The following is a 26,069-nucleotide window of genomic DNA, read 5'->3' as shown; positions in this document are numbered from 1 at the left end:
GCATAACAATGTCTTAAAGTGTTTACTGCACATTATTATGCAATGATTAAAGATCTTAACATAAAAACTTGAACAATGTACTAATGCAGGTCATAATGGATAAAGCTTAATGCCTTTCAGTAGCGTCTAATTTACTGAGCAAATGAAAAGACCTTAATAAAATCCCAGTATGTGTTCCTTAAAATGAAGTGAAACTCAATTCTACTTCATTCTTTCTGTAAATGTGAAGCTGCTGTAGTGAGAGATGTTACAATAAAGATTAGCATTATAATGCAGTACTATGAGCATCAAATTGTCACATTTGCATGAAATGTTAATTTTGGCCACACCCCCTTGTAATGGAGCCCATAAAGAAGGCAAAACTGAACAGTTTCTGTTTCTTTTTCAACCTTTTGCAACCTGTCAGCAGAGGTCTCACACTCACAAGCTTCAGCAGGTGAGTTTAATTCACTAGTGCTCACTTTTCTTAACCTTTTCTACTCCTTGGGACCACCGATGGTTCCAAAACGCACTTCGTCATATTTTTTCATATTTCATAAGCTTCATTCAAAAGCTGGGTGTCGTATGAGAGATGTAACTGTCTTCTTTCCAGTCAAATAGATGGGTGATGTAATTTTAAAACCTTATAATAAGCTATATAAGAAGCTAAACTTTTTTGTTCTACTGAAAGTCGACCCATTTTTCCACAAATCTGGGCTATAAACTATAAACAGATGGCGTCTCTTCAGTGATCTGCTCTGTAAAAATGATTTTTATTAAAAAATACAAAGAGCGTCTAAGATTTTTGGATTTCAGCAGTAAACTGTAAGCATATAGCAATATGTGTAGATCATAAAACACATGTTCTGTTAATTTTAGGGAGCTTTTCCATAAAAATGCACATTTATTTCATGCAGTTACTGAATAATTTGCCTTATGATTTGGTCATGTAAATTCAGATGGACAAACCAAAATATACCCTGGTGAAATTGATCTGCAGGTGAATTTATTACAGGTGATACACCCTTAAAGAATAAACATAACAGAATAAACACATAATAAAACAGATGAATTTCACATATAAATAAACACATGTGCACTCTCAGAAATAAAGGTACTAAACTGTCTCTGGGTCAGTGCCCCTCTCATCACTGGGGTGGAACCCTCAAGGGTCCATCTCAGTACCTTTAGTCAGGGAACATAACTGAACCATAATCCACTGAAATGATATGTTCTAAGCTGTACTGACTCCACACACCCCGTCTCGTCTCCAGGCTTTTATTTTACTGTTCTGTTTAAAACATTCGGTTATGAAAAGGTACAAATACGAACTTTTCACCTGGAAAAACTTATTTAAGGTTCACAATCAGACCTTAAAACCACTGTTGTAGCTATGAGGGAACATTTACACTGTTTGTACCTTGATGAACAAAAAAAGTACCTGAACAGAACCTTCATTTCTAACAGTGCAGTTGCTGTCAATTTACAAACCCCATTTCTGGAAAAGTTGGGACATTTTGCAAAATGCAATAAAACCAAGAATCTCAGAGTTGTTTATTCTCTTGAACTTTATTTTCTGACAAAAGTACACTCTTCAAAAAGATGGTTCTTCAAGGGTTCCTTAGTAAAGACAGTGGTTCTATATAGAACCATGAACACTCAAAGAACCCTTTGCATGATTAAAGCGTTCTTAGTATCATGAAAGAGTTATTCAGATTGATGGAGAGTGTGCTGTATATTGTTCTATATAGCACCAAAAACCGTTCTGCTATTGTTAATAAGCTTGCCACAATAGAAGAAGCCTTTTTGGTTCTGTATAGAACCATACACAACATATAATGGTGTAAGTATTTGATGGTAAGTACCAAGACAGTTTAACTAAATTACAAATGTTTAACAGGTTCTATATATGTGGTAAATACAAACATACACTAAATTTCACTGTAATGTCACATTTAAGCAGGAAAATCAGAAACTCTCTGACTAGCGTGTGAGTTACATGAAGTAAAATGACTGAAAAATGTAAAAAGTAAATAGTAAGAACACAATAGAACCACAGTAAGAATCACTGCTTTCTTTTACAGCCCAGATTCAGTTTAGTTTATAGATAATAAACAGATCCTGACTGTATAAAATTACTTATTACTGAGCAAAATGAAAAGATTTGTATAAGGCGAAGAAGGCGAAGTAAATATCACAGATTGAATACAGCTGTTCAAGCAGACTTATTAAGCTATTTTTTGCTGTTATAGTTGAGGACCTGAACAAAATATTTCAAGGCCTGTCTTCCTAGATATTAAAGTGTTGGCATCCGAAAGGAGAGAAAATCAGTAATAATAATAATAATAATAATAATAATAATAATAATAATAATAATAATAATAAATGCCTTATACAAATCTTTTCATTTTACTCAGTAATAAGCCACAGAAAGAAATACCATCAGAATGTTTGCATTTTTAGCCCACAGACAGCTAGTCTAACAATTTCTGAAAAGATTTTTTTTTTTCATAGTCTGAAGAGCAAAAATCCTGGAAAATATGATCCAAATTCATGAAGATATCAAAATGACATCTCAAGTGATGGCACAGCTATGTGAATAACAATGTATGGCACTTGTGTTATGTGTTGTGTTAATACTGTATTTGTGAGTGTAATTGAATAAGTGAAAAACTAAGCAAAGGTTCTAAAGGTTTATTTACATGTACTTTAATTGCACTAAACATTTTAGGAAAGAAGGGAAAATATCACAGTTTAAATACTAGATGATCGGATTTGCTCCAAAACACTGAGTAATAATGTTAGTTGACTGTTACTGCAGTCATGTCGTTTGACGCTGGCGTGCTGTGAAACTCAGAATGTAAAAATTTGTTCACCACAAATGTTGCTGTGATACAGTTCAGAGCGTGGAATGCTGGGATATGTAGATTTGGTGATATTTAATTAGATGTAAATAAATAGAGTGATTAAACGACAACTGCAGTTAATGGTATTTATACAATGTGTTGGATTATCAGTTACAGATATTTCATTTTATTTCAAGGTTCTCTCTCACAGTTGATATTTCTTTGTAGAGGTAATCATGGTGGAATACACAGTTGAGGTACACAGTACAACGGCCTTCACCCTAGAGGAGATCTACATCAGGCTCACTGGATCCACCTGTGAGAGTAAACCTCAGGTTCTCCACACTTTTTCACTTTCATCGGTAAGTTTTAAAGTCTTATATATCGTCACTGTCAAAGAAAAACATGTAACTCCATTTATATATTTATTACTTTTCTGCATCATTTGAACACAACAGCTGTCATTTACATTGAGCCAGTGCTGGACGAAGTACACAAACCAAGTACTTGAGTTAAAGTAGAGATACCCAAGGTAAAATATTACTCCAGTAAAAGTAGAAGTCCTAAAATATTAATTATGGCTCTAATGTTCTATTATCATTTTTGTAACAAGACTCGCTTCATTAACTCATTTTAGGTGAAAATTCTCCAGTGTCTCTCTTGGTAAACCAGTCTTTTAATAGAAGGTCATTAATTAGTGACGCTGATGTCTATTAAAATTATCATAAGCACAAAACACTGAAGGCAAACAGTTTCCATCAGGTAGAACTGAGTGGCTCTGAAATCACTTTAGAACAAGCAAAGTTTCAGTTTAAGATTTATTTGAACTTAGTTACAAGTTTAAGATTAATAAAAACTTTGAACTCAGATTCACAAATGAGTTTCCTTTACTAAACTGCCTCTGTAGGTCTCTGTTCATAAACATAAACTAGCCAAAACTAATTTACTATAAAATGAAATGTGTTTGTACAAATTATAAAGATAAAAGACACGTCAGTCTCAACTGCATATGAGTACATATTTCTATATTGTGGTCTATTTACACAAAGTTGGGTTAGTTCATCATTTATGTTGAATAGACTCTCCCAGAATTTTACGCTGCTGCACTGATGTTGAACCGTGTGCTGCACTGGGTTGGTATGACCAACAGGTCAAAACAAGCTCAAAACAAAGTGACCACTGTGCCCTGATTGGTGTTCTTACTTTGCGCTTCTTTTGTTTTGACATGCTATGTTTTTATACACACATAAACCAAAAGGAACGACAGATTTCTCATAATGTAGTGGAGTAAAAAGTGAGATATTTGACTTTGAAATGTAGTGGAGTGAAAGTAAAAAGTCGCCCAAAATGGAAAAACTTCAGTAAAGTACAGATACATGAAAAAACTACTTAAGTACAGTAATGAATTACATTTACTTAAGTACTGTCCACCACTGCATTGAGCTTTACATAGCCAAGGATAAAAACACTTTACATTAACTTACATTGAGAGCAAAGAACTTTTTTGCCTTCCCCTGTAAAGTTTTCATTTAGGAGATAACTGTTTTTCTTTGGACAGGTGATGATACGCTGCCTGAAGCCACTTTTCCCTTCTTTTGGAATTGTCCATATTATGTTTGATTTTAAATGTTTTTGCTGGACCACCTAGTGGCCCAGTCTACGAGACTCGCTGCCTTTTCCTGAGCCACTGACTGACCGACTGACTGTCTGATACCAAAGACTTGCCCAAGACAAACAGCAGGTGGTGCTTCACACCATTAAATATCTCCCTCATACCTTTCCCAACACTACCAATACAAGGCTAATAAACAATGGAAGAGAGCAGTAACACATTAATTGAATCACATTGTGGATCTCATGTAAACAATGACTCAATAACTGGTATAATAACACAATGTACATCATTTAAAATCACTTATCAAAGCGGTAAATGTGCTTGAAAAACAAAGCATATGATTAAAATGAACTCAAATTAACAAACACAGTAAAAAAGAATGAGAAGTATTTGATGTGTTGTGAGTTAATTTGAAGAACAAAAGTTCAGTTCCTGGTTTCTCCTGGACGCCTCCAGCCATAACATGGACTATTAAATTCCATCACTAGCACTCGATTTAACCTAATAAAGTTTTGATTAGATAAACCAGGTATTGGATGATACTACAAACAGAGGTGTAGAGTTGCAAGTAACAAGTAAGTCTCAAGTCTTCACACTCAAGTCCTGAGTCAAGTTCCAAGTCAAGGCAGTCGAGTCTCGATTCAAGTCCCAAGTCAAGGCAGTCGAGTCTCGAGTCAAGTCCCAAGTCAAGGCAGTCGAGTCTCGATTCAAGTCCCAAGTCAGTACAGGCGAGTCTCAAGTCGAGTAGTCTTAATCTTTGAGTCCAAACAAGTCAGTATGCATCCTTCAGCCAATTTAAGGCCACAACACTGAATAATGGCAATAGTGCTATAGCCTTTTAATAACAGCATGTTAGCGTGTGGCTGCATATTATTATTTTCTATTTACCCTTCCAAATAAAATACAAAATCCATGGTACACAGATGATCATGACAGGCATACTGTATACACAAAGAGTAGTGAAAAGAATTTTTTAAAAGTGCTACTGAGCTTTTTATTTGAATTTTCTGCACCTGAAATGGTGCAGCAGTGAGGCGTCAGAATGTAACTGCTGCACCATTTAAGGTGGAACAGCGAATTCAAATAAGAAGCTGGCAAATAACAAGTCAACTTCAGCCTCGTGGTGAATGTTAGGCTTGTTTTACCTGTAGAAGCTGTTAAAATCAGTCAAACAGAGAGAGCTTTGTTACTTTGTTTTCCTACCAGGAGGAAAATGGTCAGTTCTCCTGTTCAGTTTCTCCAGTAAGAGTTTAAGAGCTGAGCTGGGCTTATTGACGCTGCTGACGCTTCGCTTGTTTCCAGCTTATGGAGGCAAACTTGAGCTCTAAACGCTTCTCTTGTCTTCCGAAAGAAAACAAGCCAAGCATAAACACAGTGACAGACATTTGACGACGTTGCTGTTTATTCAATTTACGGCAGAAAACGAATCTATTCACATTAAAAATAAACGGCTGTATAGAGGCCCGTCTGCAGTCAGACTCCCCATGTTTCTTCCACTTTGTGTCTCGAGGCTTTCTGAGTCATTAGGCTCAAGTTCGAGTCAGAGTCCCAGTCAGTGGTGTTGAAGTCAAAGTCGAGTCTCAAGTCTTTTTTGATTTTCTCAAGTCGAGTCTAAAGTCAGGACATGGATATACTGACACACATAAAATCACTACATGTTGGTTCTGTTATGCTTTTCTGGTTTCTCCCTTTCCTTCAGTGTATTATGTAGCTTTTTGTGCATGTAAATGGTCAGAGGGAGAAACTCTCTCCCACAGAAACCACTTTTCTCAGCTGCCTGAAATGCCTTGTTCAAATTCCAGCCTTTTTCCTTTGTTACAAGATGGCTCAATCTTGTAACACAGTCCTTACTGCCCTACTCTTCCTACTCTGGAAGGTCCAGCTCCAGCCTAGCTTGCAAAGGTGCATCAGTTCTACCAGCTTGTTCTACCTGACTTTCAGGATCGGACTCTGGCTCGAACTGATACAGCAGAACCGACGCCACTGAAAGAACAGCCGCAGCGGTGTGGGGTCAGAACTTATAGCAGGATGCCGCTCTGGTGGTTGAGGAATCAGAACAGAGTGGGCGAGCTGACCAATCAGAGCACACTGGGCTCATTGGGAGGTGGGGCTTAAGGACACAGGAGCTCTAATAGAGCATATAGTGTGTATAGAGATGTGCAGTATGAGAAAAATGATGTGTTTTTGGAACATTGAAGTATGTAAATCCATTCTAGACCCCAAAATAAAATTATTAATATTAAAAATAACATAACAGGTCATACATCATCTAAACCGCTTATTCTTCTGGGTTGCGGTGGGGTGCTGGAGCCTATCCCAGCTGTCATTGGGCGGAGGGCAGGATACACCCTGGACAGGTCGCCAGTCCATCGCAGGGCAGACAGACAGACAGACATACATATACAATCACACACACATTCACACCTAGGGGCAATTTAGCATGTCCAATTGGCCTGACTGCATGTTTTTGGACTGTGGGAGGAAACCGGAAAACCCGGAGGAAACCAACGCAGACACAGGAAGAACAGGCAAACTCCACACAGAAATAACCCTGGTCGCCCGGCCGGGAATCAAACCCAGGACCTTCTTGCTGTGAGGCAGTGCTACCCACTGCGCCACCGTGCCGCCCCATAACAGGTCATCTTTAATGTTATTTGTATCACTGAAACTATAGCATGTTCTGCCAGCAGGTACATACATCCAAAGTTTCCTGTACAGAAAGTGTTGGTACCCTCCTGCTAGTCGAATTGGAGGCCAAGCCGAGCGGATTCAAGTACGTCTTCCAGGAGTGGTTCTGTGCCAAACTCGTGGTGACCACACCTGAAGGTGAGAAAGTCCACTTCCCATGTTACCAGTGGCTGAACAGCAAAAATCCAATTGTGAGCCTCAGGAATGACAAAGGTTAGTACAATTTCTAATCCATGACTGATGTATCACAATTTCCATAAAACAGAAGTTTTATAAATTAGAGCAAATGATTTTAAGCAGTCCAGGGTAAAGTGATGTTTGGGCACCCCAAATGGCAAGTTTTGTTGATTCCTTTTGTAAAATACATTTTCTGTGCAGCTACGCTTATAAACAAGGAAACAAACACCGCACTTCTTAACCAAAGGCACCAGGAGCTTGCAGTGAGGCATCAAAACTTCAAGTAAGTAAATGTAATGGTGATTTAAGGCAGGGCTGCTAAACCGTGCTCTTTTCAGGTCCAGGTCTATGGAGGACTGTTTGTTCATCCTGCTCCCGCAGAAAATTGGAATCATTTGTCCTGTTTTCACCTGCTACCGAAATGTTTTTGCCTGCAATTCTGTCAAGGCAAACTGACATCCAATATTTGACACAGTCTATCTGCAAATGGGTCATTCTACAGAAACATCCATTTTTGTGTCCGTAGCGTTTACAGATATATTACGCTTGAAAAACATGCTAGGGTCACAATTTATTTATATGTTATAATAAAAAATAAATTATTTTAACTATTCCACCTTCTTGAGCTTCAATTGAGCCATATTGGTTTTTAAATCAATCATACTGAATTACAATCACCACAGAAGAGCTCGTCCTCACAGTCATGTGTAAAGGGTGAGGCTATTTTAACTGCAATAATCTATACATGACTATGAAATATATAAATTAAATTACATAATAGAAAGAAAACAAATGCCAAATAAATATTATAAAATATATAATGAAAGTTCCCCAGGAGTCGTGTCACTGGCATTACAGCGTAACAAAAATCTCTTATTTTGAAATAAAAGTCACACTGATGACATCACTTGACTTCCTTTTACCTGTTTTCTGAGGATCTATGAAGAAAAGCACATGGTGAGTCCACTGAGTCTTTCAGTTATCAGAGATTTTCTCATTTAGCTCATGATTTCATATGAAGCTTTTAGCTGAAGTCACTGGTGTGACCCACTTTATTCTGAGGTAACTGAAAAAATAGAATACAAATGGATTAAATTCCATATTTTAGTGGATATTCCATGATTGACAACATGTGGTTTGATGCTCTGTAGCAGTCTATAAAATGTATGTTTCATTTAAAATGTCTCTGGTGTTCCTTTATTATGTGTAACACCAATGAGGATCAGTAACACCAGTGACCCCTATGGAGAGATAGAAAGTGCACGTTTCTGTAGAATGACCAAAATTCATTACGCTCTGCTGAAATAACATGGCAGTCATGGTCAACAGGCTCACTGTGAAGTAACTTCACCAAACGCCATTTTTCCCAGTAAACACAAAGAAGGAATTAAACCACAGAGTGGTTATTTTTGGTGTTTTGCTGGGCAGCTCTTTGCAACTTTTACAGTTTTACAGTTGTCCCTTTATTTTCTTTAGAAATGTGATTTGATGATCGTTCTACTTTATTTAGGCTGTTCATTGATTTGTGTGATTTCTCTTCATGCATGTTTTGTCCCGCTCCCGCCTGCAGTGGGCTGGTCACCCTCCTGCTCCCGCACACAACACTGAAAATTAGTCCCGTGCCACAAGATATTGAGCTGGGTCCCGCTGGTCCACTCCCACGGGAGTGCAGACCTCTACTTCCAGACCACAGCTTTGCAGCAATTAGCATCTTCTTTCAAGACTCTGAATCAAACTCAGGCCTGTCTCCTCCGAAAGTACTGGAATGGCAAGACCGGTTCTTTTGTGTTTTCTACACACTGAAGACGTTTGGGTTTGGGATCAAAAGATGAACATGAGGTGATAGATCAGAATTTTAGCTGTTAGTTCCCGAAATGTAATCTAGATGTGGTAAACAACTTTAAACAGACCACCCAATTTTAGTTGAGTAAAAGTGGAGGAACAGAAGGTCTTAAAGTAAATACTGCTTAATATTGGTTTCATATTCCTTGCTTACATTAACTACATCAAGCTGGTGACCCACTGACATCACCAAACTGTTGCATTCTTTCTTTTGTGATGGTCTTCCAGCCTTTTACCACACATTCTTTCAATTGCTGTTTGTTTTGGAGGGTTTCAGTCTCCTCTCCAGGGGATGAAATGCTGCTCACTTGGGTTAAAGTCTGGGATTAAGGTCATTGTCTTAATGCATGATGATGTTCTTCTCACTTAGACAGGATGCATTTCTCTGTAAATTGGCAGACAGAATGTTTCTTCATTCTGCTGCTAGCATCATGAGTTACATCATCAAAAATGATTAATGAACCCATTCCAGAATCAGCCATGCAAACCCAAGTCATGAAACTACCTCCACCATGCTTGACAGATGAGCTTGTATGTTTTGGATCATGAGCACGTCCTGTATTTCTCCACTTCTTGGCCTCTTCATCACTTTGGTACTTTGTGGCTCATCTCTATTTCTTTGCAAATTCCAATCTGGTCTTCCGACTCTTACTGTTGATGAATGGTATCTATTGGCCTCAAAGTCTTCTTCGAATGGTGGATTGTGATACCTTAACCTCTAAACTGTGAAGGCTGTTGGTGATGTCACTGAATATTGTTTTTAGGTGTTTCTTTATAGCTCTCACACTGTTTCTGTCATCAACTGCTGTTGTTTCCCCTGGCTGACCTGTTCAGTGTTTGGTATAGTGTTAGTTCACAAGTGGTTTCTTTCTTTTTCAGCACATTCCATATTGTTGTATTGACTATACTCAGTGCTTGTGCAGTGGCTCTGATCGATTGTCCCTATATTCTCAGGTTCAAAACGGTTTACTTTTCTCCAATAGACAGCTTTCTGGTTTTCATATTGGTTTGTTCTTATGTAACAACAAGTGCAGTTTTCACAGGTGAAACCCAGGGCTCAGATGAAGAGTAGACATTCAGAGCTATAAACTGTTTAAACAGTCAATCTAACAGGGCACACCTGGGCAACAAGAAACACCTGTGAGTTGCATGTTCCAATATTTTTGCTCACTATGGACAAGTATGTCCAAATATGGACAAGTTCAAACAAAGGTGCCAAGTCGTTTAACATATATAGATGTAAATGTCAGGAAATAAAAGCTGAAATTCTGACCCATTACCTCATCTCAAACCCAAATGCCATCAGTGTGTAGCAAACCCAATAGAAATGGAGTCTGACTTGTGTGGTTTAACTCAACAATATATTTCACCAAAAAATCTGTACAAAAGCTTAACAACAAAGTATACATTATTACATCATTATATATATTATTACTTGCATGAAGGATTACCATGCTTTGTTTTCTGACTCGAAAGACAATAAAAGTCCTAGAGCCTAAATAAATACAGCCAAACTAGCATTTGTGTCACTCTTGCCTCCTGTCATCAAACAAAATCAAAGCAAACAACGATTCAAACTTAATTCAGCACAAAATTGACCCATTTGTTTTGCTTTCAGTCAGACAAAAAGGCCAAACTCAGCTAAGATGCCTAGATAGCCAAATAGATTTTAGCTTCTTCTCCTTAACTAACGAGTCATTTGAATAATTCATTCTCTCCACTGTAATTATAATTTGAAGACATTTACTGCAGATATATGGATATGCAATTAGATATTCAGCTCCCTAGCAGACATCAGACCACCCTGGATGACTGCCTGCCCCCCTCAGCCCGTGTATGTAAAGAAATTAAGTGTGACCTCTGTGCTCCATCCCACCCAAATCATAGATACCAGTTGGTGGATGAAGGTTTTTTTCTATTTTCTTTGTCCAAAGAGAAGATAAGCTTTCAAATATTAGAAATAGTGAAATGAATGAAATGAAAATATTGTTATATTACTGTTAGAAATGAGATAAATTACATTGTGCACAATCAAAATGATTAAATATAACTTTTTACACATTTTATTATTATTATTATTATTATTAAAAAATATTAAACCATTACTCTGTAACATTAGATTCAAGGCAGCATGATAAACAAACAAATCCAAAATTGGTGTGACTGCCATGTTAGACTGCCATTACACTGGTAGAAAGGTCTATAAAAATACAATGCCAATAAATTGACCAGCTGTCTCTCTGCCTTGTTTGGGAAATGCACAGCAGATTGTAAGGACAGCTGAGAAAATTGGGGTGTCTTTCCCCACCATTGATACCTCCTCCCACAAGCGCAGCATCTACAAGGCCACTAGCATTGTGAATGACCCCTCCCACCCATCTCACGGACTCTTCACCCTCCTGCCGTTGGGCAGAAGTTCCCAGAGTATCCATTCCACCATCTCCAGAATCCACAACAGCCTCTTGTCTGAGGTGGTTAGATTAACGAAGGCTCTGATGCCCCCCAACATCCAGCTGGACTAATCTAGAACCTTTCCAAAATCCACCGTAAACTCATCACACACCCCTTTACCACCACCACCCCGCACTTGCACTTTAATTTTTTAATTACTGGGATGCTGCTATGAGAGCTCAATCGAGCTGAACAAAGTTTACAGAAAAGAGCAAAATGATAGTAAATGTACGAAGCTGATGCTGACTTTTTTTGCCAGCTTCTTATTTGAATTTTCCGTTCCATCTTAAGTGGTGCAGCAGTTCCGACGCCTCGCTCTTGCACCATTTAAGGTGGTACGGCAAATTCCAATATGAAGCTGGCGAATAACAAGTCAACTTCAGCCTCGTGGTTAACGTTGTGTTTGTTTGACCTGCAGAAGCTGTTAAAATCAGTCAAACAGAGAGAGCTTTGTTACTTTGCTTTGCTACCAGGAGGAAAATGGTCAGTTTGCCTGGTCAGTTTCTTCAGTAAGAGTTTAAGAGCTGAGCTGGGCTTATTGACGCTGCTGACGCTTCGCTTGTTTCCAGCTTATGGAGGCAAACTTGAGCTCTAAATGCTTCTCTTGTCTTGCAAAATAAAATAAGCCAAGCATAACCACAGTGACAGACATTTGACGATGTTGCTGTTTATTCAACTTACGGCAGGAAACGTCTTTTCAGTTTGTTTATCCTCTTTGTGTTATGTCTGCCTTTTGATGACCTGTCCCTCATTCCCCCTGGTGATTTAGTTCACCTCTCTGCGTGAAGTTTCAATAAAGAGCATTTCACTTAAAGAGAAAATGGCAGATTCCAGACCATTCTTATACATTGTTTTGTTATTGTATGTATTTATTGTTCTGTATATTTGTTGTCTGTGGTGCTTATTGTATATTCTGCACGCAGTTCACTCTGTCGTGTATTGGCATTGTGTACAGTCCTGTATAATGTGCTGCTGTTGTGAGTTTGGAGCCTGAAGAATGACATTTCCTTCTAATGTACACAAGTTACACTGAGAAATTATAACTTGACCATGTCTGATCTGCAGATGGAAGGAATATCACTATAAGGTACCTTATATTATTGACGCTGAAGCAGCATCTGATCTGCCTCAAGAGGTCAGGTTCTCTTTCACCAAGGACATAGAGATGAAATTCAACGCAGTGTCAGTGTAAGTTCCACATCATTAGTGATTAATAATCTGAGGCTATTAATGAATCCCATGTACAATGTTTTGATATTCTGTTTCTCAGATTGGTGGAGTTGGAGCTGGAAAGCTTGATAGCTTGCTCGGAGTCATGGAAGTCACTAGAAGAGCTTCATTCACTCCTCCGGTACCCGACACCTAAAGGTATTTCTCTCAAAAGTTAGAAATGCTGAACTAACAGCTGTAAGAGGTCCAGCATGTTCTCATATATGTGCTCTCATAGAATATGTCAGGCAGCACTGGGACTCCGATGAATTCTTTGGCTATCAGTTCCTGAATGGACTGAACCCTATGGTGATTGAGCATTGCTCCAAGCTGCCCCACAACTTCCCAGTCACGGATGACATGGTCAAGTCGTCTTTGGGAGGAAGCTGTTTAAAGAGGGAAATGCAGGTAGGGTGCTGATCCAAATGAATACACCTGACCAGCATTCTCTCTTAGGCATGCTGTGATTCTCAGTTCTGTTCTTTTAGAATGGGAACATCTTCCTCTGTGACTATAAAAGACTGAGCGGCTTTGAAGGAAATTTGATCGACAATAGAAGGCAGAGTCTGACCGCTCCTCTCTGCTTACTCTATAGCACGCCTGAGAAGAAGCTAATTCCCATAGCGATTCAGGTAAGTCTTGTATAGTTTTCTTAGAGAATGACTCAGAAAGATTTCACCTTGAAGGCCCATTATAACTTCTACAAAATTGGCAAAAACTCAACAGAGGAACCAAACAGAGCTCAGACCACATGATTCTAGTACAGAGGGGTTGAGCCTTCTTGGTTGGCATGAATAATAACTGTATTTTATGTAGCCTCTGCAAGATGGGGGTCTCACCCCGGGAATAGAGCTCATTGGTCGGCCTGAGTTCTATGAGATTCATTGCTCTTGAGCACCCCCTGTGGTGCAGTATCACCGCCTGTGGTTTTACATAGTAACCGGTCACCCATCTTCACAGTGATAGAAATATCACCGATGAAATCCTGATAATCTAGACAGCAGACAGGCCAGTTTAGCACCCAGACTCTTTTAATACTGAGCCGTGCTGCTGTAATACGTGCAGAATGTGGTTTGACATAGTCTTGCTGAAATAATCAAGGCCTTCCCTGAAAAAGACGTTGTGTGGATGGCAGCATATGTTGCCAAAACCTGTAAACATCGTTCCGCATTAATGGTACCTTCAACGATGTGGCAGTCACCCATGCCATGTGCACTAATGCACCCCATCCTCTTATACTAGCTATTGAGCTGTGCACTGATAACAAGCTAGGTGGTCTTTATCCTGGAGGATGCAGCATGAATGATTTGGAAAAAAAAAAAATTAAATTTTGGAACACAGGACCACAGGACACTTTTCAACTTTGCCCTAGTCTATCTTAAATAAGCTCAGGCCCAGAGAAGGCAGCAGCGTTTCTGAATCCTGTTTATATATGTTTTTTTCTTTGCATGGTAGAGTTTTAACTTGCTTTTGTGGATGCAGCGACAAACTGTACTCACAGATAATGGTTTTTATAAGTGTTCCTGAGCCCATGCACTGATTTTCACTACAGAATCGTGTCTGTTTTTAATGCTGCCTGAGGGCCCAAAGATCATGGCCTGCCAATACTGGTTTTCAGCCTTGTCCCTTATATACAGAGATTTCTTTGGATTCTCTGAATCTTTTAATGATATCATGATGAATTATGGTGAAGTCCCCAAGTTTGCTATTTTTATGTTCAGAAACATTATTTTTGAACTGTTGCAGTTTTTGTCATTTCAATCTTTCATAGACCAGTGAACCCCTCCCCATCTTTTTCACCCCTATTTTTTATACTCAGTCATGTTACTGAGCTCTTGACAATTAACCACCAGGTGTAGCATTACACAACTTTATCAGTCATTTACTGCTCCTGTCCTAACATTTTTGAAATGTGTTGCTGCCATGAGGTTCAAAATGGGCATATATTTTACAGAAAAATAATAAAAATAAAATTTCTCAGTTTCAGCATTTCATAGGTTGTTTCTGTACTATTTTCAATTAAAATATAGAGTTTCAAAGATTTGCACATCATTGCATTCTGTTATTATTTACATTTTGCACAGCATCCCAACTTTTTTGGAAACGGGGCTGTAGATTAAATCAATGTCTGGGATATCAACCCTTTACAGTTCAGCTGTTAAACATGTTCACTGCAGTTGTATCAGGAACCCAGCAAGGAGAATCCCATCTTTCTTCCCACTGACTCCAAATGGGATTGGCTCCTGGCGAAGACCTTTGTGAGGAGCGCGGAATTCCACGAACACGAGCTGAACTTCCATCTGCTGCGAACACACCTGCTGGCTGAGGTTTTCTCTCTTGCAACACTGCGCAACCTGCCTTCAGCCCATCCACTGTTCAAGGTGAGCGCGTCACTAATGTTTGTGCCAGGTTTCTGTAAAAGTCTGAAAGAATGGAAGTTGTCCTCCTGATGCAGTAAGATTTGCAGTTACAGACGGCACTCAGACACTTTTTTATATTTACTTCCAGTGAATATAGCTACTTCAAATTTACACACATAATGTCTGACATTGTACTTATAAATATGAACAAAAAAGTATGTAGAGCATTTGACTGACACACCAGTAACACTATATGTTCAAAAGTAAATGAACATCCCTCCTAATTATTGATTTCAGGTTTCTCAGCCACACCCATTACTAACAGTCATATGAAATCAAGCACATAACCAAGCAGCCTCCATAGACAAACACTGGCAGTAGAATGGATCACACTGAAGAGCTCAGTGACTTTGGCACAAGTCAGTTTGTGACATTTCTAAACTTCTAGATCTGCCCCATCAACTGGTGCTATTATTGTGAAATGGAAGCATCTGGGAGCAACAACAGCAGCAGTCATTTAGTGGGGCCACCAAGTGCTAAAGCGCGTAGCATGTAAAAATTGCATATGCTGTGTTGCATCTCTCGCTACAGAGTTCCAAACTGCCTCTTAACGTAACATCAGCACAAGAAATGTGTGTCAAGATCTTCATGAAATGGGTTTCCATGTCTGATCAGCTGCACACAAGCCTAAGATCACTATGCACAATGCCAAGTGTCGGCTGGAGTGGTGTAAAGCGCCGCCACTGGACTCTGGAGCAGTGGAACCATGTTCTCTGGAGTGATGAATCAGCTTCTCTGTCTGTCAGTCTGATGATGAATCTGGGTTTGGTGGATGTCAGAAGAACGTTACCTACTGGAATGCACAGTGCCACCAGTAAAGTTTGGTGGAGGAGGGATGATGGGCTGGGCTGTTTTTCAGGGTTTGGGCTCCTCAGTTCCAGTGAAGGGTGATGTTGATGCTACAGCACAAAGACATTTTACACAGTTATCTGCTTCCAGTTTTGTGTCAGCAGTTTGGGGAAGAGCCTTTCCTGTTCCAGCATGACTGAGCCCCTGTGCACAAAGCAGCTCCATAAAGACATGGAGTGACCAGTTTTTGGTGTAGAGGAACTCCAGCGGCCAGCACACAGCGCTGACCATCTCTGTCAGTACAATTGGTCCCATAATTGGTTAAATAATAAGATTGTCGAACCACAACTAATCTGTGCACTTGTTTGGGGTCAATTAATGATGAGGATGGTAAGAGAGAAGCCAGCAGTGACAGCAGGAACAACAGTTACACAGAGAAAAATACTGAGAACACAGAGAACTGCACCCCAGTTCTTCTCTGCTAAAAAAGATGCTGTCTAAAAAATGCAAATGAGTATTTAGACAAATCAGAAATTTGGAACAAAGTGTTGAGCATCTAAAACCAAGAATGCTCACAGTACGAAGACGGGAGCATCATGATACGGGGACATCATCAAACATATAGACAAAATTACTCTAGACTATTTTTTTTTTTAAAAAGTTCTCACTTTTTACCAAATATAGAAAAAACTAGTTTTAACTACAGTGCACCACTAACCTGGAACAAACTGCTTAGTAGTCTTAAAACCAACATTGTTTGTTTTAGTTATTTTTAACTTTTAATTTCTAATTACTTTTCTTTGGTACGTATTTGTATTTTAATTGTATTTTAAATAACTGAGTTATTTTTCCATATTATCCATCTATAGTTTATTATTTTATTTTTATTTGTTTTGATTTATCTTAATTCTGTGTGCTTAGTAATCCAGGCTTAAATGGAAAATGGAAAAAAAAAATGAATGAACTGGTTTTTCTGCACTACTTTGGGTTTGAATAGGGAACTCGATCAGATCGCAATGATTTCCTGTGCTGTCCTGCTGAAGTCCACATTTTTTTTCACTTCAAGAGCTCATCTAACAAACTTCGCCAGCTAATGCAGTAATGGAATGGCCCTTAAGGTGGTCTTGAATGGCAAGTACAAGTTAAGAGCTTGTAAACTCAGATTCACAAATGAGTTTCCTTTACTAAACTGCATCTGCTACATAAACTAGCCTAAACTAATTTACTATGTAGTGGAGTAAAAAGTGACATATCTGACTTTGAAATGTAGTGGAGTGAAAGTAAAAAGTCGCCTAAAATGGAAAAACTTCAGTAAAGTACAGATACACGAAAAAACTACTTAAGTACAGTAACGAACTACATTTACTTAGTTACTGTCCACCACTGGTTTTAATATGCATGAATAATTCAGTACATTAATGCTGATGCTGCTTCTCCCTTTCAGCTCCTGATGCCCCACACTCGCTACACTTTCCAGATTAACATCATGGCCAGAAACTTGTTGATCTCAAAAGACGGGATTTTCAAGAAGGTATACAAATCCATTGGAAATATAATCTGAATAATCGTGAAGGGCTCGCAAAGACATGCTCATGTTGTTTGTTTCTACTGCCCAGTACACCGCTATAGGGTGTGATGACGCGGTCAACACTTTTCTGCCAAAAGCAGTCTCCACGCTGACCTACAGTTCTCTCTGTCTGCCGGACAATATCAAGGAGAGAGGTCTGGAGAATATCCCCAACTACTACTACAGAGACGATGGCCAGGAGTTCTGGGACATCATCCACAAGTACAGTAAATAAGATGAACCCTGAAATGAGATTAAATGAAAACACCCTGATTTATTTTCTGCCGAGGTAGCTTTTGTGGTGCAAAGTCCTACACGATCTACAGAATAATTTGCAGGTGGGATTAATTTTGAGGCACCACGTTTGTAGCAGGTAAACAGAAGGTTGCAGGCCCGTTGCGGGGGGGCTTGGGGGGCATTACGGTTTGCTAGGTGGAAGCCCTTACAGAAAAGAAGTTTATTCAAGTATGCTACTTCTTTTAAACTAAAAAACAAGTGAGTATGCTTTCGGTATACTTTTATGTACATGTCAGAGATAAACTAAACAACATTATAAGTATACTTGGCTTATACTTACACGTATACTCGGCCTATACTTGAGCTTTTGATTGAGATGTACCTAAGAAAAGTATTAGTGATTATAAAGTAACAGTGTATAAGGTGGCACAGTGGGTAGCACTGTCCCCTCACAGGATGAAGGACCCGGGTTTGATTTCCTGGCCGGGTCACCAGGGTTCTTTCTTTGTGGAGTTTGCATGTTCTCTCCATGTCTGTGTGGGTTTCCTCCCACAGTCCAAAAACATGTACTCAGGCCAATGGATTATGTAATTTTATTGGTGGTATACTTAAAAGTATAAACTAAACAGTGGGCCAATTTCCCGGTCCCAAGAAGTACCAAAATAGTACACTTACAAGTAAACTACTAGACTACTAGTACATTGATATTAGTATACATAATACATAAAGTATACTTGGGAAATATACTTGAACTTTACTTAAGTTTACTTAATAAAATGAACTTTAGGTATACTTATTTTTGTAAGGGCGGGCTTGAGAGGAGTTCAAAAAGCAACAAATCATAAAACTAGCCAAACTTTACTAAATGTTTCAGTAGTGACTGTTTTGGTACAGAGACTTTAAGCTTATTTTCAGCAGAACTCAAAAACTCTAAAACTAAATTCTAACACTAAAAAGTTTACTTAAATGCTTTAAATATGATGATTCTTAATGTTCCACACTGATTTTCAGACTTTGCAACACATTAACTTCAAAACAATGAGATCTAACTGCTCACCATGTGGCCCTGAGGGACAGGGACGCAGCCTCACTTCCTGCTCTAAATGGAGGGGAGGGGCTAAAATAAGGCTCCACTCTGTGTTTCGGTAGTGACATGAAAACACAGGACAGCAATATTTTAAATAAGGGTTCACGGTTCAGGACAGAAACCTCCCAATAGAAAGAACCCTATAAATGATGATTTTGTATATTTAGCTTATTACTGTGTCTATTAATGCCCTGAATTTAAATAGATCAGAACACAATCTAAAGTCTGATACATATGCGATATACATTCAATGTCTGGAACATGCAGCCACTGTTGCTCTCACTGGATGTCTGTGATGAAACCCTACATTACTGAATTACTGAAAGTAAGAAATACAAGAGGTGATGTGATCTGCTTTGTTCAGGTGGTTTAGAATTAGGCCTAAAATATGCAAATATCTGTTGTGTGATGTCACTCATGTATGTTTTAGGTTCGTGAGAGGAGTGTTGACTTGTTACTATAAAACTGATGGCGACGTGAAAGCAGACCCTGAGTTACAGAAATGGATCAGTGACATATTTGAGTACGGATTCCTGAAGAAAGGCGAGACTGGTATGTTTTATTTTTCAGCAGTGTGACTGCACCTGACAGAAAATGTAAAATACAGATTTTCATGCTTTGTAGTTCTACAATTACAGACTGTAGTCCATCTGTTTCTCTGCATACTTTGTTGGGTCCTGACCACTGAAGAACAGGGTAAAAGGGGGCTAACAAAGTATCAGAGAAACAGATGGACTACAGTCTGTAACTGTAGAACTACAAAGTGCACCTATATAGTAAGTGGAGCTGATAAAATGGACAATGAGCGTAGAAACAAGGAGGTGGTCATTGTTATGCCTGATCTGTATATGTTCTCAATGTTTGCATGACCTATTAATCAAAACTCATTCAAACAATTGGTAACTAATCGTGCAATGATTAGTAGATCAGTCAGTAATATATGCACAGGGTATTTAAGAGCAAACAAAGTGAGCTTTAACCTGAAGAAAGAATTCATATTATTAACTTGTGCTAAACTTTTCTGTCTGCACTGCTTCAGGAATCCCCCGCTCTTTCAGCAAAGTGGAAGAGGTTGTCAAGTTCGTCACCATGGTGATCTTCACAGTGTCTGCTCAACACGCTGCGGTCAACAACGGCCAGGTTTTCGGTCAAATCCAGATTCTTTGTCAGTCAGTGTTGTCTAAATGTGCTCTGTAAGCTGATCTGGATTCTCTCTCTGCTGGTTCAGTTTGACTTTGGAGGATGGATGCCCAACCTGCCCAGCTCCCTCAGACTCCCTCCCCCCAAGAAGAAAGGAGAATCCACAGAGACGACCTTCTTCCAAACTCTTCCTGATGTCACCACCACCATTCACGGACTGGCTGTTCTGTTCCTGCTAAGCAAGCAATCTTCTGACCATGTGAGTATAAATAAATATTAATATATATAAAGTAATATATATATATATATAAAAATATATAAATATAAAAGTAAAAATATATAAATATATATATAAAGTCCGTTAAAGGTAAATTGAGAGATTTGTTTAGAAACACATTATACATGTTCGAAAATAACTGCTGTAAACATGTATAATGACTGAACTATGGAGTATCGGATTGTGGAGTTAGACCTTAAACTGTTTTTCATCATTTTTGTCTTCAGGATTTTTTTTGGGCAGGGACTGAAATAATGTCTTGATGATGCACTGGAGCCATGCTTAGCATGACCCCTCCCCTAACAGTATAATGGCAAAGAAAACAAATACCAAATGACGCTGGGGCTGAATCTCAAACGGCTCCCTGCTCCCTACATGGTGCACTAAAGGAGTTTAAATACTGGATCCTGCAGCTCAACAGAGCAAAATACAGCTAAGAAACAGTCATTTGGGATTCAGACACATCCACACTCGATAAATGATGCATTAGCATCAGTGCTTCTCCCAGCCTAAGTTTATTTTGCTAGGTTATGCTAGTCAGTAATAGATGTTGCTAACGTGCATAAATGAGAGAAAAATATGATCATTCCATCGCAGACTGAGAGGAAGCAACTAGACTGTTAAGGCAAGCAACTAGACTGTTCTCTGTGCTGGCACCCAGGTGGCGGAACGAACTCCCACTGGCTGTCCGTACAGCAGAGTCTCTCGCTGTCTTCAAACGCAGACTGAAGACACACCTGTTTATTCAGCACTTAAATGAGCACTAAATTAAGTATTGATTGTAATGTATTGTACAGCACTTATGTATTTTATCGTATTGCACTGTTCTGTGTTTAACTCTGTCCCTTTTTCACTAGGTGTCAATGACCTTCTGATTCTACCAGTATCTGAGCTTAGGACTGACTTTCTCTCTAACCTATCGGTAGCTAGCGAAGATTCTTTCTCTGGATAGACAAAGCACTTTTTGTAAGTCGCTCTGGATAAGAGCGTCTGCTAAATGATGTAAATGTAAATGTAAATGTAAATGTAGGAATGAGGTTGGTTCTCAGGTAGGTCAGTGCCCTCTGGTCTCCAGTTGGTCACTGGCTCTGTTGGCTCAAACATGTTTGGCTGTACAGTCCAATAAAGCTGTGTATTTGCGTCAGCTGAAGTGCTATTAGTGGCTTCGTTTCAATCCAAGAGAGGCTTTGCTGCCCAACCTAGCAAGCTGATGGATATGTTAATATTAGTATGAGGCTGAAGTTGGCATCCTATTCGCCAGCTTCTTGTTCATATTTTCCTGCTCCGCTTTAAATTATGCAGCTTTGTATTCGAATTTTCCCATTCCACCTTAAATGGTGCAGTGGTTATATTCTGGCGAATATGAAAGGCGCAGTCAGCATAGTCACATGTTTATTTCTACTTTACACAGACTTTAAGGAGGTCTTTTCTGACTGACATAAAAACTAAAAGCTTCCTATTCTAAAATTATAACTACCAATGATCTGGTAACTCTTCACAGTTTAATCAACAGCTACATTTGGCTTGTCCTGATTGGTCTAAAGTGATGAAATCAGCTCCTAAATGGCCAGTTCCACTGATGATCTACAACAATGCTGTGGATTTGTTTATCACTGAAGTACATCAAGTCTACAGTATGATTTACAAGCTGGTGCAGGAATATCCATAATATCAAAAACCTTAGCACAGAGGACACCTTCAGTAGACTACACTGGACAGTGGATTAATAAAGCAATAAGCCATGAGAGGCTGTGTGTTACTGTGATTTTATCACAGGGAAGGGTGTTGTTAGGCACGACGCGAAGAGGAGTAAAACTCCCCTGTGATAAAATCGCAGCAACGCACGGTCTCAAGTGGCTTATCGCTTTTATAAAATGGCGGCCAACATAAAATATGATAGAACACACTATTTTTCAGAAATTAATTTAAGTTATTATGAATAATAATCGACACAAACAAGTATTCCACCAAGAAATGTAGTTCCTTTAGCATATGGTATTGAATGTTTGGTCACCCATTGCTGTATATCGCACTCATTTCATTTTTTAACTTTTTGTCATATAAGAATAAACATATGATAACAGCACTGTTTAATGCAAAAACTTTCACTTTATAAGTACTTTTCGGTCACCAAATTACCACCACGAGTCTTATTTAGCACCAATCCAGTGGTGCCCTCTTCTCACACTGGGGCTGAATCTCAAACTGCTCCCTGCTCCCTACATAGTGCACTACGTGGGAGTTTAAACACTGGATCCTGCAGCTCAACAGAGCAAAATACAGCTAAGAAATGGTCATTTGGGATTCAGACACATCCACACTCAATTAATGATGCACTGTTTGGCTGTAAAGGCTAGAATTTCAAAAATTTCTTAGCTAGGACACTATTTAAGGAATACAGAGATGTTTGTGATTCAATCTGGGTTTGATGCGAATTCTGACTGAAACATGGACATTTGAAGTGTGTCAAACATTCAAGTGACGTTAATTATTGTTTTACACTGCCCTTTTACAGTGAATCATACCATAAGTACTTTAATTCAAGCCTGTGATATTAATGATGGAGTTGTTTAGTCTGTTTACTAACTTTTAGCCTGTTAGCTAGATGACCAGCCTGGTTCTAGTTAAGAAAATAAGTTGCCAGCTGCTCAATTTAAACAAAAAAGTGTTCTTACTTCATTGATATACTCGGTTCTCCATTAACAGCAGAAGGATTTTTTGAGTTCAGTTTTTGTGAGGCGGTCATAGGCGTATACCGTGGATTTTACAACAGCTTCAAACGCGGCTCAGCCAATCAGATTTTAGGACAGGTACTATCTGTTTTATAATCACAATTATATCACAGCTAGGTTCAACCTCACAAGGTGATGGCTGAGCGCCAATATCTCCCAAAAGTGGCACTCTGCCTTATTTGTCTGTATCCTAGCAATGAAAACCATTAAAAAAACAGTAACAGCCGCAACTTTATTACAAGCCTACTGAAAAGCACTATAATGACAGCAAGTGACCCAAGTGAACAACAATGAGTGTGTTTAGATGCACTTAATAATCCGATAACTGCAGAAAATCAGATTTTGTCAGTAATCCGATTAACACGTTTACATGCACTTGAGTAATTAGATAATGGGGAAACTCCTGGTCTACATGAATCAGACAGTAATCAGATTTCTGCTTTGCAACCAGCCAATAAACTCACAGAAGAAGATGTAAACGTAATGTTAAACTCAAACTTCAAACCGCAGCTTTTTTTTTTAAAAAACATATTGTGCCACTTTACCTGAAAATGTGAACAAATATCATCTAGAAGATGATTTAAATCCTTTATTTCGTGTTTGGTTTCAGTGTTCAGAAGCATTTTGCTGCGTCTCACTGCGATGCTGCTCACTTATGTCTGGTACTGGTGTCTGTTTTCACACATGCTCAGACTGAGAAATCCGAAAGAAATCAGAGTAAGAGTTTACATGCACTGAGAAATCTGATTACTGAGCTAAAATCCAGCCTCTTAATCAGATTTCTAGATCAGAGTGTGCTGTTTACATAACGATTTGAATAATCGGATGACTGCAGAAATCTCATTATGATCGGCTTATTGAGTGCATGTCAACGCACTCAATGATAAAACCAAAATGCTCCCACTGTAATCAACAAAGCTGCTTACACCAGACAAGAGTGGCAGAGCTCCGCCCTTTTACTGGGAACAACCTGATTAGTCAGCATTGCATTGAAGTTCCACCTTAAATGCTGCAGTTAAGCCCATCAAAACACAGTTAAACCAGCATAGATGAGGAGAAGTAATCCATGAGAAAAGTGAGCTGTAGGATTCTTCCACTCATGTTTACGGATGATTCTACTGAACTGGTTCAAAGTCAGAGCTGAAGCACATTCAGGACTTTTAACTGATCTTGGACTTTAGACTAAAGTCCTTTTGCTCTGAGTGACTCTAAACCTTAATTATGATTATTTTATTAAAACTAATGACTGAATATTCCATTTTGTCTCTACCAAAACAATCATAACTCTACCAAACTTTACCAAATGTTTCAGTAGTGACTGTTTCGGTGGTGACAATTTTAGCTAATTTTAAGCTCAAAAACTCAGCCAGTACATGACCAGCAAACACACATAAAATCATATTTTTCATTAAAACACTTAAATGTTTCAGACTGACGGTTCTTAATGTTCCACACTGATTTTAAGACTTTGGGACACATTTACTTCAAAACAATGGGATCTAACTGCTCACCATGTGGCCATGAGGGACAGGGATGCAGCCCCACTTCCTGCTCTAAAATGCAGGGGTGTGGCTAATATAAGGCTCCGCCTGCTGACTAAAACTGTGGAAGTTTGGAAGTGACATGAAAACGTGGGACAGCATTTTGTTTTTTTAATCATTTAAAAATGAAATCATGATAAAGCTTTCAACTGCAGTTTAAAAGAAATCCAAAAAGAAGAAGGTGTTCTTTTTAAAAGTGTAAATTTAGGGTTTAGGGTTTGGGACAGACTCCTCCTAATAAAAGTACCCTATAAATTATGATTTTGTATATATTTAGCTTATTAACCTCTCTATTAATGCCCTGAATTTAAATAGATCAGAACACAACAAATATCCGAGGTCTGAATACTTGTTTTTTCAGTTTTTACTGAGGGAGCACAGTTGACAGTAATTCAGTAGAATGGTCTCTATAGTCAAGTCAAAGTTTATTTATACAGCGCTTTTCACAACAGTCACAAAGCAGCTTTACAGAAAAGCCAGGTCTGAGCGCCCATGAGCGTCGCCAATGGCGACAGTGGCAAGAAAAAACTCCCTAAGAGCAAGAGGAAGAAACCTTGAGAGGAACCAAGACTCAAAAGGGGAACCCATCCTCCGCTGGACCACACCGGATATCAAACAGTAACACAAGAGAATGAGATTTGATCGTTAGTATAAGATACAGAAAAGGGGAAAAGCCGGAACCTCCGTGGTGGTCAGTCTGCTGCTGGAATTTTTAGTTAGTGGAAGCATGCTTTTAATCTGCTCTGAGCTGCTGATGCTGCTTTTAAATGAGTTACATGAACGTAAAGTGCTTGTTTTGTCCAACTTTTGGCTTTGCTTCACAGCACGTACATGCTGCAGTGCCACATCGCAGCTGTTTTGTCTTGTTGTTTTGTTTCTGTGTGAGAATGAAGTTAAAATCCAATTATAAAATAACTGGAATAACTGGTAAAAATGGTGGTATAATTGAAGTAATACACTGGAGGTGGGGTTATACTTCAACCTTCGGCCAATAACTCACTCAATTTTATTTATGATATATGCCAGCTTTCATACTGATAATGTTGTACATGTTGTTGTTTTGTATCCTCTGTAAAAAGAAAATAATCTCTGATGGCTCCGTGTTTCTCTGTGTCCTGCAGTATCCACTGGGGGTCTATACAGAGGATCTGTTCGGTGATGACGAAGCCCGTCGGCACATTTCAGAATTTCAAGAAGACCTCTGTAAACGTAACAATGAGATTAACACCAGGAACAGAGATCTCGAGCTGCCGTATGATTACTTAAAGCCAGCCAATGTGGATAACAGTGTTGCCCTTTAGGAGGAGGGCAGTAAGGGGTTACTCTGACACAGTTACATACACTTTAATACAATCAAGATTTTTTGTTAATTCACTTTGCATGCCAACATAATACATTAATTGATTTTTGATCTAATAATTGTTATTTTTTACTAAAAAATTATTCACATTACATTCACATGTAATCTGAGG

At 38.8% G+C, this 26,069-nt stretch overlaps 1 protein-coding gene across 5 annotated transcripts; it reads left to right on the top strand.

The window, feature by feature from the left end:
* The first annotated feature begins 375 nt into the window (after window positions 1-375).
* On the top strand, window positions 376-26,063 carry LOC118820210 (hydroperoxide isomerase ALOXE3-like). 5 transcript variants are annotated; one of them, XM_036588403.1, is made up of 16 exons: window positions 382-436; window positions 541-544; window positions 3,052-3,187; window positions 7,131-7,341; window positions 7,507-7,588; window positions 12,664-12,786; window positions 12,869-12,966; window positions 13,046-13,215; window positions 13,296-13,439; window positions 14,985-15,188; window positions 17,461-17,547; window positions 17,633-17,805; window positions 19,338-19,459; window positions 19,947-20,047; window positions 20,136-20,306; window positions 25,719-26,063. In XM_036588403.1, the coding sequence occupies exons 3-16, from the start codon at window positions 3,062-3,064 to the stop codon at window positions 25,896-25,898; spliced, it is 1,992 nt and encodes a 663-aa protein (XP_036444296.1). In that variant the 5' UTR covers window positions 382-436; window positions 541-544; window positions 3,052-3,061; the 3' UTR covers window positions 25,899-26,063. The 5 variants fall into 5 exon arrangements, with proteins under 5 accessions (XP_036444294.1, XP_036444296.1, XP_036444297.1 ...); XM_036588404.1 differs by having other exon boundaries at window positions 7,128-7,266; XM_036588400.1 differs by having other exon boundaries at window positions 7,128-7,341.
* Window positions 26,064-26,069: the final 6 nt, after the last annotated feature.

The sequence above is a fragment of the Colossoma macropomum genome, unplaced genomic scaffold (assembly GCF_904425465.1).
Source record: "Colossoma macropomum unplaced genomic scaffold, Colossoma_macropomum, whole genome shotgun sequence".
Taxonomy (NCBI): domain Eukaryota; kingdom Metazoa; phylum Chordata; class Actinopteri; order Characiformes; family Serrasalmidae; genus Colossoma; species Colossoma macropomum.
Note: the sequence above shows the minus strand (reverse complement) of the source record. Positions and strands in the feature narration are given on the sequence as shown.